The 13142-nt window shown below is 38.4% G+C and overlaps 1 protein-coding gene across 2 annotated transcripts; it reads right to left on the bottom strand.

The window, feature by feature from the left end:
* Positions 1 to 244: 244 nt before the first annotated feature.
* Positions 245 to 9036, bottom strand: ak4 (adenylate kinase 4). 2 transcript variants are annotated; one of them, XM_039811774.1, is made up of 6 exons: positions 8496 to 9036; positions 7510 to 7629; positions 3699 to 3871; positions 2832 to 2950; positions 1801 to 1953; positions 245 to 795 (listed from the first exon to the last, which is right to left on the bottom strand). In XM_039811774.1, the coding sequence occupies exons 1-5, from the start codon at positions 8635 to 8637 to the stop codon at positions 1827 to 1829; spliced, it is 681 nt and encodes a 226-aa protein (XP_039667708.1). In that variant the 5' UTR covers positions 8638 to 9036; the 3' UTR covers positions 245 to 795; positions 1801 to 1826. The 2 variants fall into 2 exon arrangements, with proteins under 2 accessions (XP_039667708.1, XP_039667707.1); XM_039811773.1 differs by having other exon boundaries at positions 245 to 1953; positions 8496 to 9035.
* Between the last annotated feature and the right edge of the window lie 4106 nt (positions 9037 to 13142).

The raw sequence follows: 13142 nt of genomic DNA, 5'->3' as shown, positions 1-13142 counted from the left end.
TCTTTCTAGACCCTAGATAAGAAAAACAAAAACGCCACCAAAAAACGTTGATACAAGCCAGTTTGACCTCACAAAAGAAATGTAAAAATATATATATTTTTGCATGTGAGAGGATAAGTGCACTTTGCTAATTCTCAGCTTCATAATGAATACTGGTAATGACATTGTACTGTAAAGTCTGAAAGCTGCAGAGCCAGCATTAGCACAGCTGTAAAAAAAAAAAAAAAAATGAAAACAATGAAAACCCAGTTGTTGGTCTTTATTGCACAAGTTAGGTACTGGTGTGCTTATGTGATTGCCAAAAGCAAACTCCTGTGCCATTGGGTGAAAATATGACACCCTTCTTTTAACTTCAGGTGACCAGAAGCTATACTGTAGGGTGGGAACTAAAATCAAACATTCAGAAAAAAAATCACTTACAAAAAAATATAAAAAATCTACAAGGTTAACATTTTACAAGCTGTTCACCCTGCAGCAGTGCTTTCTACATTCAAACAAACCTCAAAATAAGACCTTTACATATATGACCTTGTTCTGCTTCCAAATCCTATTACTTACTAAAGTTATATCCAGCAATATCTTAAAGTTAAACAAACACTGCAAAACATTACATTTTATAAACAACAATCTTTGACATTTTGAAGATTAAAATTTCAAGGCAACCTTAGGAAAGTAACAGCATTGAAGGCACTATATTCTGTGCATTGGTCTTCATCCCAGCCAGAGTTTGCTGTAGAGTGATTGTGAGGGATTCTTGAGTCTTGTACAAGTCCAGCACCAGCCCAGTAAATTGTCCTGTGTGTTATCAGTTGCAGAATGCATAATAATCTTTAGCATTTCAGTACAAAAGTAAAGAATAGCTGTTTGTACAGTGCACAATAAAAACTGGTTCACTCAGGCTTGCACAATGTTTTAGAAAAAAATGAACCAAATAATGGCTGTCCAAGATTGATTTTGGATTTAGACACAATGCATTAATGTCAGTTTTGCCCTCTGTGAATCTGTCAGTTAAGGCTGTGGTGAGACTGACTTTAATAAAATGATTTTGTAATGTGTATTCAGCTCAATGAATCTACAACTCCCCAGTTATATACACATTGAAGGGTAATTAAAGGGTTTCACTCCAAAATGATAAAGTATATTTGTAGAGGCAACAACAAGATATTGTTTGCCTGATTATAAACAACTAATATAAAGTGTAATTAATCAAATCTGTAAATAAATAGATAACATATTTAAGTTATGTTTTGCTAAGTTTGCTTTCATTAACGTTCTTATTTTCCTAATCATTTTATCAAGTTTTGTAGCACATATTTAATGTTGGTTTTTGATTTAATATTCTACCTTACCCCTCTGTCGTCAGTGATAAAATATTGATACTGGAGAGCTACAGTGAAGGAAATCCTTCCTTCTCTACATACTTTTTTTCTTTTAACCTTTGGTTTTACCACAGCTTCCCTGAATGAGCTACAATGTATAACAATAGGAAATATAGCAGATTTAAAAAAAAAACACAAACATTGTTGCTTGATGGTGAGTGCTTATGTAAAATTATGATTTACAAAAATGATCAGTTTTGAAATTGCCTTGAACCTTTCACTGTGATAATGCAGAAATCAACACAATCAACTAAGCTCTTGAAATATTTGCATTGGACCATTCATTTGAAAAACCACCTGGTGATTGAATAACAAGCATGTTGGATTTCCTTATCGTCTCTCTAAACCTCTCTTTTAAGGAAACTGAAAGCTGCATGTGGAAACATCTTCCCACATCCTCTGGCTGCTTCTTGACATGTACCTGTGATCTTTTCATTCAGAAAAGTGTCAGGGTGTTTGGGTTTGGAAGAAATCTGATGGCTGCATGTGCATCTTGGTGCTGAGGAGGGAGTTAATATAAGGCCAAATCCGGTCCGTATCTGTACCGGAAAATGAGTGCAGGATTCCCTGTGACCTGAGCAAAGAAATAAGAGAACAAATAATAAGAAAAACAAATTGATTGATTAAATGACAGAATGTGGCTTAGTCTTTAAATTGTAAAAGAGAACTGCATTGCATGCCTATAACATTGTCAGACTAATGGACTGTTAAATAACAAAAGATCTAAATCGATGCATCCACACATTGTTCTTCCTTGTCAAAAAATGGGACCTACATCAACCACAATGCAACCTAACTTCCAACAGTTTGGGCGGTGTGCTATGCTAGTAGCGGCTAATGTAGCCTCAAGCCGCTAGCCTCAGGCAGAGATGAGGAGCAGGCTACAGAGGTCTGGTAAACTCACTTATTTCTAACTCCACACACCCCCAGATTTTTTTCATTTTCAAACTTGAAGTCTTCAGTCCCAGCCGACGCTGACTCAAGTGACATCACTTGAGGCAATTAATCAGACTTCATATAGCTCCCTCTGGAGCCACACAATGCTTTAGTTAAACAAAATGTAACTCAGCCAAGCATCCAAAAAAAAAGGGAGTGTTCTGCTGACCATTGTTTCATTTCATGTAATTCATAAAATATGAAACTAAGACTTAAGTGTTGACTGCTATTTAATGCAGAGATCTACCAAATTCACACGATCTCTTTCATGACCTCCATGTTTTGTTATTGTTTGACATCTGGGTTTGATTGCCTATGTGCAACATTTCACGTTAATGATCTGTGATAATAATGTTATTATGATACTTTGCAATAATGTTAGAACAACTAAAGGCCACTTATCTGCTGGAGTATCTATCTAAATAAAATTTCAATCTGATATATGCCACAGCAAGAACTGACACTGTTGGCTGCCAGTAGAAATAATACTGAATAAAGACTCAAGTATTTACTGACTTGTATAAGTTTATGACCGGCTTGGCCACATCTTTGTAGTGTCTCAGTCTGGCCATCAGGGCTTCTGGTTTGTCATCATCGTGTTGAATCAGTGGCTCCCCAGTGATGTCATCCTTACCCTGTGGAAGGCAACATAAGGTCAGACATGCAACAAAGGTGAACTCAAAATGCAGTGAAGTCTCATAACACAGGCGATTTCCAAACATATCTATTCATTACTTTATTCTATTCATTGTATTATTATTATCGTTGATTACAGGATCTTTTGTTGCTAATATATTATAAAGATATGAAGAACATAACATCAACATTGGCCATGGAAATTGGTGAGTTTTCCAGTAGCTGCTTGAACCTTGATCTTTTCAGCCATTGTTAATGCAATAATGTTGTCAACATAAGGTACTGATATGTAATGGAAATATATCAAACCCTCCTCATCCTTTTTTAATTCTGAATTATATTTAATAAAGAAATAGTGCTTCTAAACAACTTTATTATGTGACTAATTTCCTGTAGTGAGGCGATGGAGACTATACTGGAGACAGAGGGCATCTGCTGTCAGGATAGACTTATTTTCACAAGTTTCCAGACATGTTGTAAGATTTATAAATAATAATAAAAAAACTCTGATTTGAATAACTTGTGTCTGATGTGGTTCTGTCACATTAAAAGTTCAATTGCCAAGTTAACATTACAATTGCTTCCTAATTTTCATTAAAAAAAATCCATAATCTATGAAGATGAAGATGAATATTTTTCATTTCAAAAGTTAAACTAGACACAAGTTGTCTCGTACTGCATATTGAATGTAGGATGTAGAATATTCCAAGCACTCTAACTCTACTGTAACTTAAAGACTTCTGAGACCTGCACTCGTGGCGGGTTGAAGCCCATGTTGTAGACTCGGCCACTGACTGGATGGATCCAGCGGTCGCTCAGTCTCTCCTTCAGAGTCTCATAGGGGATGTTGAGGCTGATGACCAGGTCCAGCTGACACAAATTGCTCAGGGCTTGGGCCTGCGACAGAGTCCGGGGAAAACCTAGACAGACAGCAGAGATAGAATGTGAGAGGCACCGCCACCAGGAACAGTTCAGTGTTATATATACATTGATGTATGACCTTTATTTTTCAATACACTACATTTAAGATTATGTTACATGTGTATTTTTGAAGTTATGATTATCATTGTGAGTCAATAACATAAGGAAGACATACTGTACATGAATAGTATGCCATTCATTTCCTGCATCAATGTTTGCTAATATCAGCAAGTAAACTTGGACTCAAGCTGTTTCCAGTTTTCCAGTGAGAGTGCCTATAGCCGTGACAACAATATTATGTATGTGAATGAACTTACTGGAAAAAAAACAATGCCCTTAGTTACATGACCTGGATGAATCACCAGCAGTTATAATAAGACAAGAGTTTACTGTCATGCTAGCTGCTCTTTGGGGGTGTACTGAGGCACAGTGGTGCTTTGAGTTCAATGCTAACATGCTGGTGTTTAGCAGGCAATGTTTACTTTGGTCATTATCTTATTTTAGCTTGTTAGCATGCTGACGTGCTAATTAGCACTAAACACAAAGTACAGCTGAGACTGTTGGGAATGCCATTAGTTTTTAAAGGTATTTGATCATAAAAAGTATTGGATAAATTGAATACCTAATGTTGGTCGGAAAAGTCAGAGAATCACCAACGTTATTACAATTCATCCTGAGGGGGACATGAATGTTTGTACTAAATGTCATGGCAATCGATCCAATAGTTTGAGACATTTCACTCCAACCCACAAGATGGCACAGAGTCACTTGATTACCAAAGTCATCGTCTCGGAACCATGAACGTCCGTATGAATATGTGCCAATCCATCTTTATTTACTGGATAAGTGAAAACTTTTACATGCTGATCGCAGTGGATGAAAAGTCAAGTGATCACCAAGGTCATCTTAAATATATATTCTGGGGTGGCTGGGTTGGTTCAGTGGGTAGAGCAGGCGCACATGCCTGGACGCAGAGGTCCAGGGTTCGAATCTGATCTGTGATAATTTCTTGCATGTCTTCCCCCTCTCTCTCCCCTTTCTCACCTAGCTGTCATGTCAAAAATTAAAGGCGGAAAAGCCCAAACAAATTATCTTCTGGGGACCATGGATATCTGTAACCAACGGTGGCAATCCATCTAATCTCAGCCTCATTGTGGGACTAGAGGAAAAGTCAGGGAGGATTCATCCTGGACCGACAGACCAATATTTCTGTAATGAAACCTGCACATTACATTTGTGATTGAATTACATTGCTGTGATCTCTACATGGAAAATCAGCACCAGTGGGGTTGGCAGGTATTCTGTGCCTTGCTCAAGGATACTTCAACATGGTGGGTGTTCACATGGCAAGCCTACTGTGGATTTAGGTCCTTCAGTTTTAAGGCCATTTTTTCTCTCTCTTGTTTTAGTATGCTTTGGTATGAATGCAGTTCAGTTTATTGCTTCCTTGTGTGTTGGAGGGGAAACTGGCAATCGCTCTGTATGTTCCATTGTTGGTCAATAAAGAGCTTTTAAATCTCTCCAACCACTAGAGCATCATGCTGCCCACAAATGAGTGACAGAAAGGCACCAATCAAAGGATACAAGAGGGAAAGAGAAGGGTATATTTAGGGAGGATATATATGCGTAGATGTGTCTGTGTTAGTTTGTCTCAGTTTATGAATACATGCAGGCGAGTATGTGTGTGTGTGTGTGTGTGTGTGTGTGTGTGTGTGTGTGTGTGTGTGTGTGTGTGTGTGTGTGTGTGTGTGTGTGTGTGTGTGTGTGTGTAACCTTGATTTGTTTGCTAAAAGAAGCATGTGTTTACTGATCATGTTTCAAGGTTTAAACATGAGTAACACCAACTAGTTTGTTTCATCAATGTTTGGCATCTCTCTTACAGATAGTGGATAATATTTAACTTGAAAAAGACACTGAGTTTTTCATCTCAGCAGTCAGGACATTATAATCTCTGTTACTAATGACTCAAACTAAATATGTTACCAACTTCTTAACCTAACACAATTCTGATTCCTTTTCCATAGAACTTGCACTTTTGTATATGCATGGCAAAAATGTGAATCCTCATGTATCACATACACAAGAATTGACATGTAAAATTTAATAATATCACTACAGGTGTTATCACTTTATAGTGACTTGATCTCAACCATAAGTAAAGACATACAAACTGTTTTTTTAATTGACTAACTAACCAATCAATCAATCAAATGTATTTTAAGTGTAAAATCCATAGACAGTATATAAACTGGACCAACAGATCCCGTTGCTCTGGACGGAGACCAGTGAAGAATATTAGAAGCACTTTTCCGGTGATGGCTGAGCGTTACTGCGCAGCCTCCAACTGAGCTCGAAGACGTATATGTGACGTGAGCAACCTGTCTGAAAGTTGTAAGTCTTCTGATAGCTGTGCCAAGAGAAATCTCAATCATTCCCAATCTTACAGAGACGGAGAGCGTAAGTATATGTAAGGAGATAACATAGGCACAGGCTAATTATTGCTAACTAAAATGCTAGTTAACATTAGTAATTAAACTTAAACAGCTCATGTAAGTCGAAACTGCCTGCGAGCTTCTCCTGTACTATACGGTAATTCCTCTACTATGCGACAATAAGTCACTTGGTTATGACACAATCGTTAGCCTATTTTTACAAAAACGTCTACTACGGAGCCATAACGTGAGGTACAAGGAAACGAGCCTTTTATACATTGTCGTTTTTCTTTAGAAATAAACAATGGACAAATAGAGTCTTCAAACGCTTCAGATGTAAAGTTATTCGCTGTCAAAGTGGCGCCAAAATGAATGGCAGTCAATCGAAAGGCTAACGGGAGGTGATGGCTTGGTAGCATCAAAATGGCGCCATAGGAGCTACGCGTTCCGGGGAGAGGCTTACCCCCTTGGTAAAATCACCATTAGACATGGTCTCAGTGCACTTTACAATCAAAGGAACACAGAAATAACAGACAGCAACAAAACAAATGAACAGCATAAAGCAGTAATAATAAACAATATAACCAGCAACATAAGACAATAAGTGTTGTAACAAAGGTCACTTGAATGTGAATAAAAAATAAATTGTAAAACTTGCATTATAGATCAGGACAGCACAGGGAACATGTGGAGTCTCCTGTATTAATGGCAAAAAAAATTATTCTTTATTCTTTTTTCTTTGATTTGAATCTAATGCAAATCATATATGGCTGTTGATAGTGGAATGACAATAGCATGTACAGACCTGCTGGTATTGGATTAGGTATATCAGATAATGTAGAGCGTATTTTTCCACTCAGTTACCTCCTCAGGATCAAGTAAAAGACACCTTTGGGGGGCATGTTTCTGAGCTTGCAGAGGTGTAGAAAATGCATGCCCAATCTCCTCTAACATGACTATTAGTCCGGGGATTTGGTGAGGGGGGTGGCACCCGGGTTGGCCAATCAGATTTAAGGGGTGGCAGGCAGTTTCCATTACTGGCCATGATGCTGCATAATGAAAAACATATTCCCTCACTACAATTGAACAAGGCGAAGAATGGAGGCTGCTGTAAGATAAAGCCGGTGTGTCATAAATACATCAGTCAAATAAAGTACAGACCCTGCACTCTTATTGTATAAAAACAAAAACACAACTTTTCATACCGTCCAGCAGCCAGCTGTGGCCGATCAGGTGTTCCAGTCTGGGCAGCATCAGTCTTGTCATCACATGGTCAGGCACCAGCATGCTTCTTTCTACATAGGTCCTCACCAGCACACCTGCCTCTGATCCACAACAGAAAGGTAAACATAGTCAATGCGTGTGCGCTTCTAAAGTTCAAGACAGTACAGGGCCTGTTAAATCTATCAAGGCCTTGATATATAAAAAGCATGGTTGGTATGGTACCACTTATGAGCATCTAGTTATTGTGTAACTATCAGACCAGAGATTGTAAATGGTTAAAATGATGTAGCCTCCCAAAATTACACTAAACATCTGGGGCCTGCTGTGGATTTGTTAAACAAACACGCATATTGAACTCACTGGTTTATAAACCCTGAAACTTGTTTTAAAATATTAAAAAAAAGGCTTAGTTACCTGATCTGATCCAGCAAGTCGCAACTATACTAAAACGTTTCAGAAATGGCAACCAAGCGCACATGTTTTTACTTAAGCTGATCTGCACTGAACACCAATTTTATTATCTGCTTGGCACATGCTTGGATTTCAATGTATTCCAGTTGGGTAGCTTACCATGAAAAGTTTTAAGTTTTAAGAGACACTATCAATGGTTTAAAGTGTAAGTTTGGGGAAATATTCAAAAAAAAAAAACTGTTAACTGGAGTGAACACTGAGTCAACACTAGATTGAAATCAGATAAATAAGAATTAAGTTTGTGGTCATCCAAATGGCTCGTGTTTTATAGCTTGGATTGAAATGTGAAGGTTAAGTCAACTGTCAAATTAGCTTCTAGAAAACAACTGTGGATCACAAAATGCGCACATCTCACCATCTCATTCTGCAAACAGTTTTTTTGCTACGATTACATTTTTGTGACAATTAGAGCAAGATCCACATGCAGCATAGTTTCCACAGACTTCCCTGCTGACTGGTTCTTCCTGTTGACGCCCCGTACACGGGAAGATCCTACCTGTGTTTGCCGCTATGCTCTCTCGTAGGTAGTGGCCACTGGACAGATATTGCAGGCCAAAGCTTTGGGCAATCCTCTGGGATATCGTTCCTTTTCCTGATCCTGGTGGTCCCATGATAGCAGCTCGGAATAACTTGGCCATGTCTTCCTCAAACACAGACTGCAACTTTAAAACCTCTGGGATGCACAAATGTTAGTTTGTCCTCTTTGTGCGCTAGGGAAAGCGCACAAACCTCTTTTTTTTAAAACCCCTAGTTAGTTGGGTGCATGAGCGATCAAAGTGGTCCAAAAACTGAATGGCTTTGAAAGTTGTAGTTGCCAATGTAGATTTCAGCTTCTCTTTGGAGTCTGCGGTTGTCTACACAGAGCCCACTCTCTGCGCATATTGGGGCTATCCTCGCTCTATGACTTGGATCAAGTCAAAACGCCCTTTTCCTTTTTTTCTTTCGGTCGCTTAAGGATACATTACACCCGTCTACGTATTTTCGGACAAAGACTTTTCTCTGCGAATGAATGAGGAGGGTGTCTCCACAACGCCCTATTTTTCTGCGCACATCATCCAGAAAAAATGCGGATGACTGACTCGCATGAACTTTGCGGGGTAAACTGGTCACTGTAGTTTTTTTTATACAAATGATGTACAACAACAACAGCAACTGTCGTCTGTTACTTAAGTCACTTAAGAGAGGGGAAACTGTGACGACTATATTTTACAAGCACACTGATATCACCGGGAAGAATAAAGAGGAGGAGGATGAAGAGGAGGAGAAGAAGAAGCCGTTTAAAGGTGAAAATGTATCATTCTAACTCATAGGTAGAAATGGGCTACCACCATGTTTTCCTTCATGCTAACATACTAAAAAGCAAAAACACAAAAATAAAAGTGCCAATTCACTTCACTGCAACACATCTAAAGTTTAGTAAGGGAGTGCCTTTCTGTGCAGAACGTTTAAGACCAGTCTGTTTGGAAAGCTAGATATTGTTATTTTGATCTGCAACTGCAAAGGGGAAATCAGATAATCACATCTTCAGTTCATGTTGAGGCTTGGTAGAAAGATTGTATGACAAACTGCCATGCAACTAATTACTTACAAGCCAGAAAAGGGAGTGTCAGTCACCTGATCCCATAAACATATTTGGTTTGCAATGGAAATATATAATATAAATGATTCTTCTACAGTAATAAGCTTTTGGAATTAGTTACGAAAAGTTGACATTGTAAGACTCAGTTCTGCAATAAATAGGCTAAATTAATGAGTTACTAATACCATGCAAATGATCCCACTATTAAAGTGGGCTGTTCTTGGATTCCACCACTTGTTGACAGTGTTTCTCTCAAATCAGAGCTTTTATTATTCATTATGGTTCATGGGGTTGTTATCTTTCTTGGTTTTGCACTGCTGGCAGCAGGCTCAGAAAAACACATGAGTCGTTGTCATTCCGCGCAACATTTGCGGACGGGTGGATCGAATCCAGTGATTAGGCTACTTGTACTTGTTGCGAGCCATACGGCGGCGGCAGCGTCCTGGAGCTGTCAGAAATTGCGCACAGCCTTCAGTCTTCAGTCTTCAGTCAGTGGAGTTACCAGACTAATCCATCAAACAACTCGGAAGATTAACCTTTTTTAGCCTCGCGAAAGTAGGTATTAGTCTCCACACCCGGAAGCTTGTTTTAAATTTCACGATCATTTTCGTCACATGGCTTTGGAGAATTCAATAACAACAAAAAATGGCGACAATCACGTTGTGTAGTCTTGCTGCGTCATTAAAAATAGTCATGTAAACACGGGACATTAAACGGGAAAATTGCAGGTATGTGAGCCAATGTGTGTTATATATTTAATGCGGACTGAATTTAATTAAGAATAAATGATTATAATCTATTTGAATCATACAGCATGCTGTTCGTTTTTGTCTAGAAAAGGGGCGTGTATGCAATGCTGGGCGTTAACGTTTGGCTGCACAATATTTAACATTGCACTTATATTTCGCCATTAGTCGCTTTTCAGTTTAAGCAGGTATGCGTGTTGATATGTAGCCTAATGCCATTATGTTGTTAAGATTTTGGACAACTTTTGTTTAGCCTATTTGTAGAAAACAGCAACAAGCGTTTATTTCAGTAGCCTAGGCTGCTTGCTGTTGTCCTTATTTTCTCGAGCGTATCGGAGCCATTGATCTGTAACCCATATGTTACCTTCACGGTTGTAGGTTATAAGCCATTCCCCAGTTATTTACATTGAGGGTTTAAATGCAATATGGACGCGCTTTCTTCACAGGGTCTCCTGTAACAGACAAACGGAGCATTCCGCCCTGATAATTTGTTTGTCCTCTGCCATGTTTAGTTTTTTTTTGCACATGTTGCTTTGCTTTTCTGACATGAACATTTTTTGGCCAGTGCCCTGAGCAGCGGGACTAATGGAGTTGTTTACATGAAGTGCGGAGGGCGGATGACGAGGAGGAGGAGCCGCTACGTCGGGCAGAGACGCCACCGGACTGCTCCAGAGGCTGCCTGCACCGAGGGTGGGGGGGGGCGGAGCCCGCGAGGAGAATCATAACAAGTCTGATGTCACTCGGCCTTGTGGTTGGTATGAATAATATACAGTAGTTTGCCTCGACCAAGTCCTAGCAGGAAGGAGGTTTGGAAAAACAAAGTCTTTCTACCTGTAATTGTTTTATAAGATGCAACATTTACGAGCCCTCTGTGCACCAGCAGAATGGAAACTTTTTATATATATATATATATATATATATATATATATATATATATATATATATATATAAAATAACCTTTCATATGGAAAGAGAAAAATAATTAACCATGTTAAAATAGCCTACGTAGGACTTTAAAGCAAGCTTCCTCCTCCCATTTCCAAGAATTGTGCAATGTTGTTTTTAATCACAGATTCACAGCCACAAGGTAGAGTTCAAATTTCATGTGCAGGGTTGTGCATTATTAACTGTCTTTAGGGTTAGGGTTACCTTCCCTGGTAGACGTTTCATCATATAATGGACAACAGAGTCTGTCGTTTACAGAATCAATAACTGCACCACTCTACCATACCTCAAAGGCCTAAATAAATTACATACAATGACATTGTCCTGTGCATATGTGAGCTTACTCATTTAATTTTTAAGACTTTGTTATCCAAACTTTTTTGACAATTTTTCTGACTCAGGCAGTGGGATGTAGTATAAAGGAAAGCTGGATAATCAGGATTGTATGAGCCTTGAACTGATTTATTTCTGTTCCCACAATCAAACTATGTTATATAGTTTATGTTTTGTCTTTTTCACTCTGACTTTATGAATTTATTTTTTAAAGGTATTATATCTCCCCAAAATGTTATTGGATCTTTAAGGGTTAAATCCCATGGTTAGAGGGCAAAGTATTTCCTGCTGGTTATTAGTTGGAAGGATATTTAAAAAACTAATAAAGTAAATTACATGCCTATATTACTCTGCAGATTAATCTGTTATTGTATTAGCTACTGTATGTAATTTGAGAAGTATTTATACATTATGCAAACAAACGAAATGCTGGAGATACAACTAGCATATGTTTTGAATGAGATACCATCAAATGTACTGCAAAAAAATGCAAAAGGAAAACGTTGTTATCTTTGAATCTATTGACCTGGAGCACACATTATGGTTGGATGACGAATGGAGCAAAGCCCCGGACTGCTAGATTTGTCAGGCTGCCCTGGTTCAGTTATCACGGTGCTGATGCTGTCCCCATCGAAGGTACAGTACTGTGATAACTGAAGGATGGCTGCCAACTTGACCCAAGTGCAGTGAATCAAAGCATGTTCGGCTAACGAGCCAGAGGACCAAAGAGAAGGTGGACAAGTGTGAGTATGTAAACAAAAAATACTGTGGTACGTTGCTTTAAAAACGTTAATGTGATATCCAGAAGTCCATGTGTTTTTTATTTACAAAATAGTTTTCCCTTGTTGAATCTGTCACAATCTTTTAGGCCTTTTTTGTACATCGAAGTATAAGAAACTCAAAACCTGTAAGTTAGTATTATCTTCACTACTTATGTAACTTCTGCTTAACTATAAGAAATAAAGTGACATTTGTTTAATTCAAATGTGTATGTTCTTTAATTCATCTCTGCTTTTAAAAGTTCTGTGGATCTTAACTACAGAAGGTTACAACAATAAAAACAGTCAACTATTGAGTAACCGAAGTCTCCATCTGATCAGTTTTAAGATTACATTCAATACTTTTTGACAGCTCTCTTCATAGCATTGCAAGGAAAGTGCCATTTAGCAATAAAACTAATGTACGTCATGCAAACTTGACAAAGAAAACCATCTGCCCTAATTTCCTGCATAGTGTGTCTTTTTTTAATCATAGTCTAGCCTGATGGCTCTATGCTAATGAACCTTGCATTGCAACATAAGTCCTAACGCCATATAAATCTGAAGCTTAGAATAACAGTGTGTTCTTCAAGTTTTTTTCCTGACTAAACTATTATATCCACACAGACTTGTCCCTTACTGGAAGCACTGCTCTGCAGGCTAAGCGTAAGGTAGTCCTGAATGGTTGCTCCACATAGTTGTCAACAGAGGGAGCTAAAGATCTATTATTGATGTGCTTTGTGGTCTAAATAACAATGTCTATGGCTCTGTCCTGTAGTCCC

This window comes from Perca fluviatilis, chromosome 9 (genome assembly GCF_010015445.1).
Source record: "Perca fluviatilis chromosome 9, GENO_Pfluv_1.0, whole genome shotgun sequence".
NCBI lineage: Eukaryota > Metazoa > Chordata > Actinopteri > Perciformes > Percidae > Perca > Perca fluviatilis.
This window is presented reverse-complemented; position numbering and strand designations above follow the sequence as displayed.

What these genes read in the sequence shown, in the direction of transcription:
- ak4 (XM_039811774.1), bottom strand. Translation starts at nt 8,637, where the DNA reads ATGGCCAAGTTATTCCGAGCTGCTATCATGGGACCACCAGGATCAGGA. An exon ending in GAGCATAGCGGCAAACACAG is followed by an intron (nt 7,630 to 8,495) that starts GTAGGATCTTCC and finishes GTTGTGGATCAG; the next exon opens with AGGCAGGTGTGCTGGTGAGG. An exon ending in CCGGTCATAAACTTATACAA is followed by an intron (nt 1,954 to 2,831) that starts GTCAGTAAATAC and finishes TTCTTTGCTCAG; the next exon opens with GTCACAGGGAATCCTGCACT.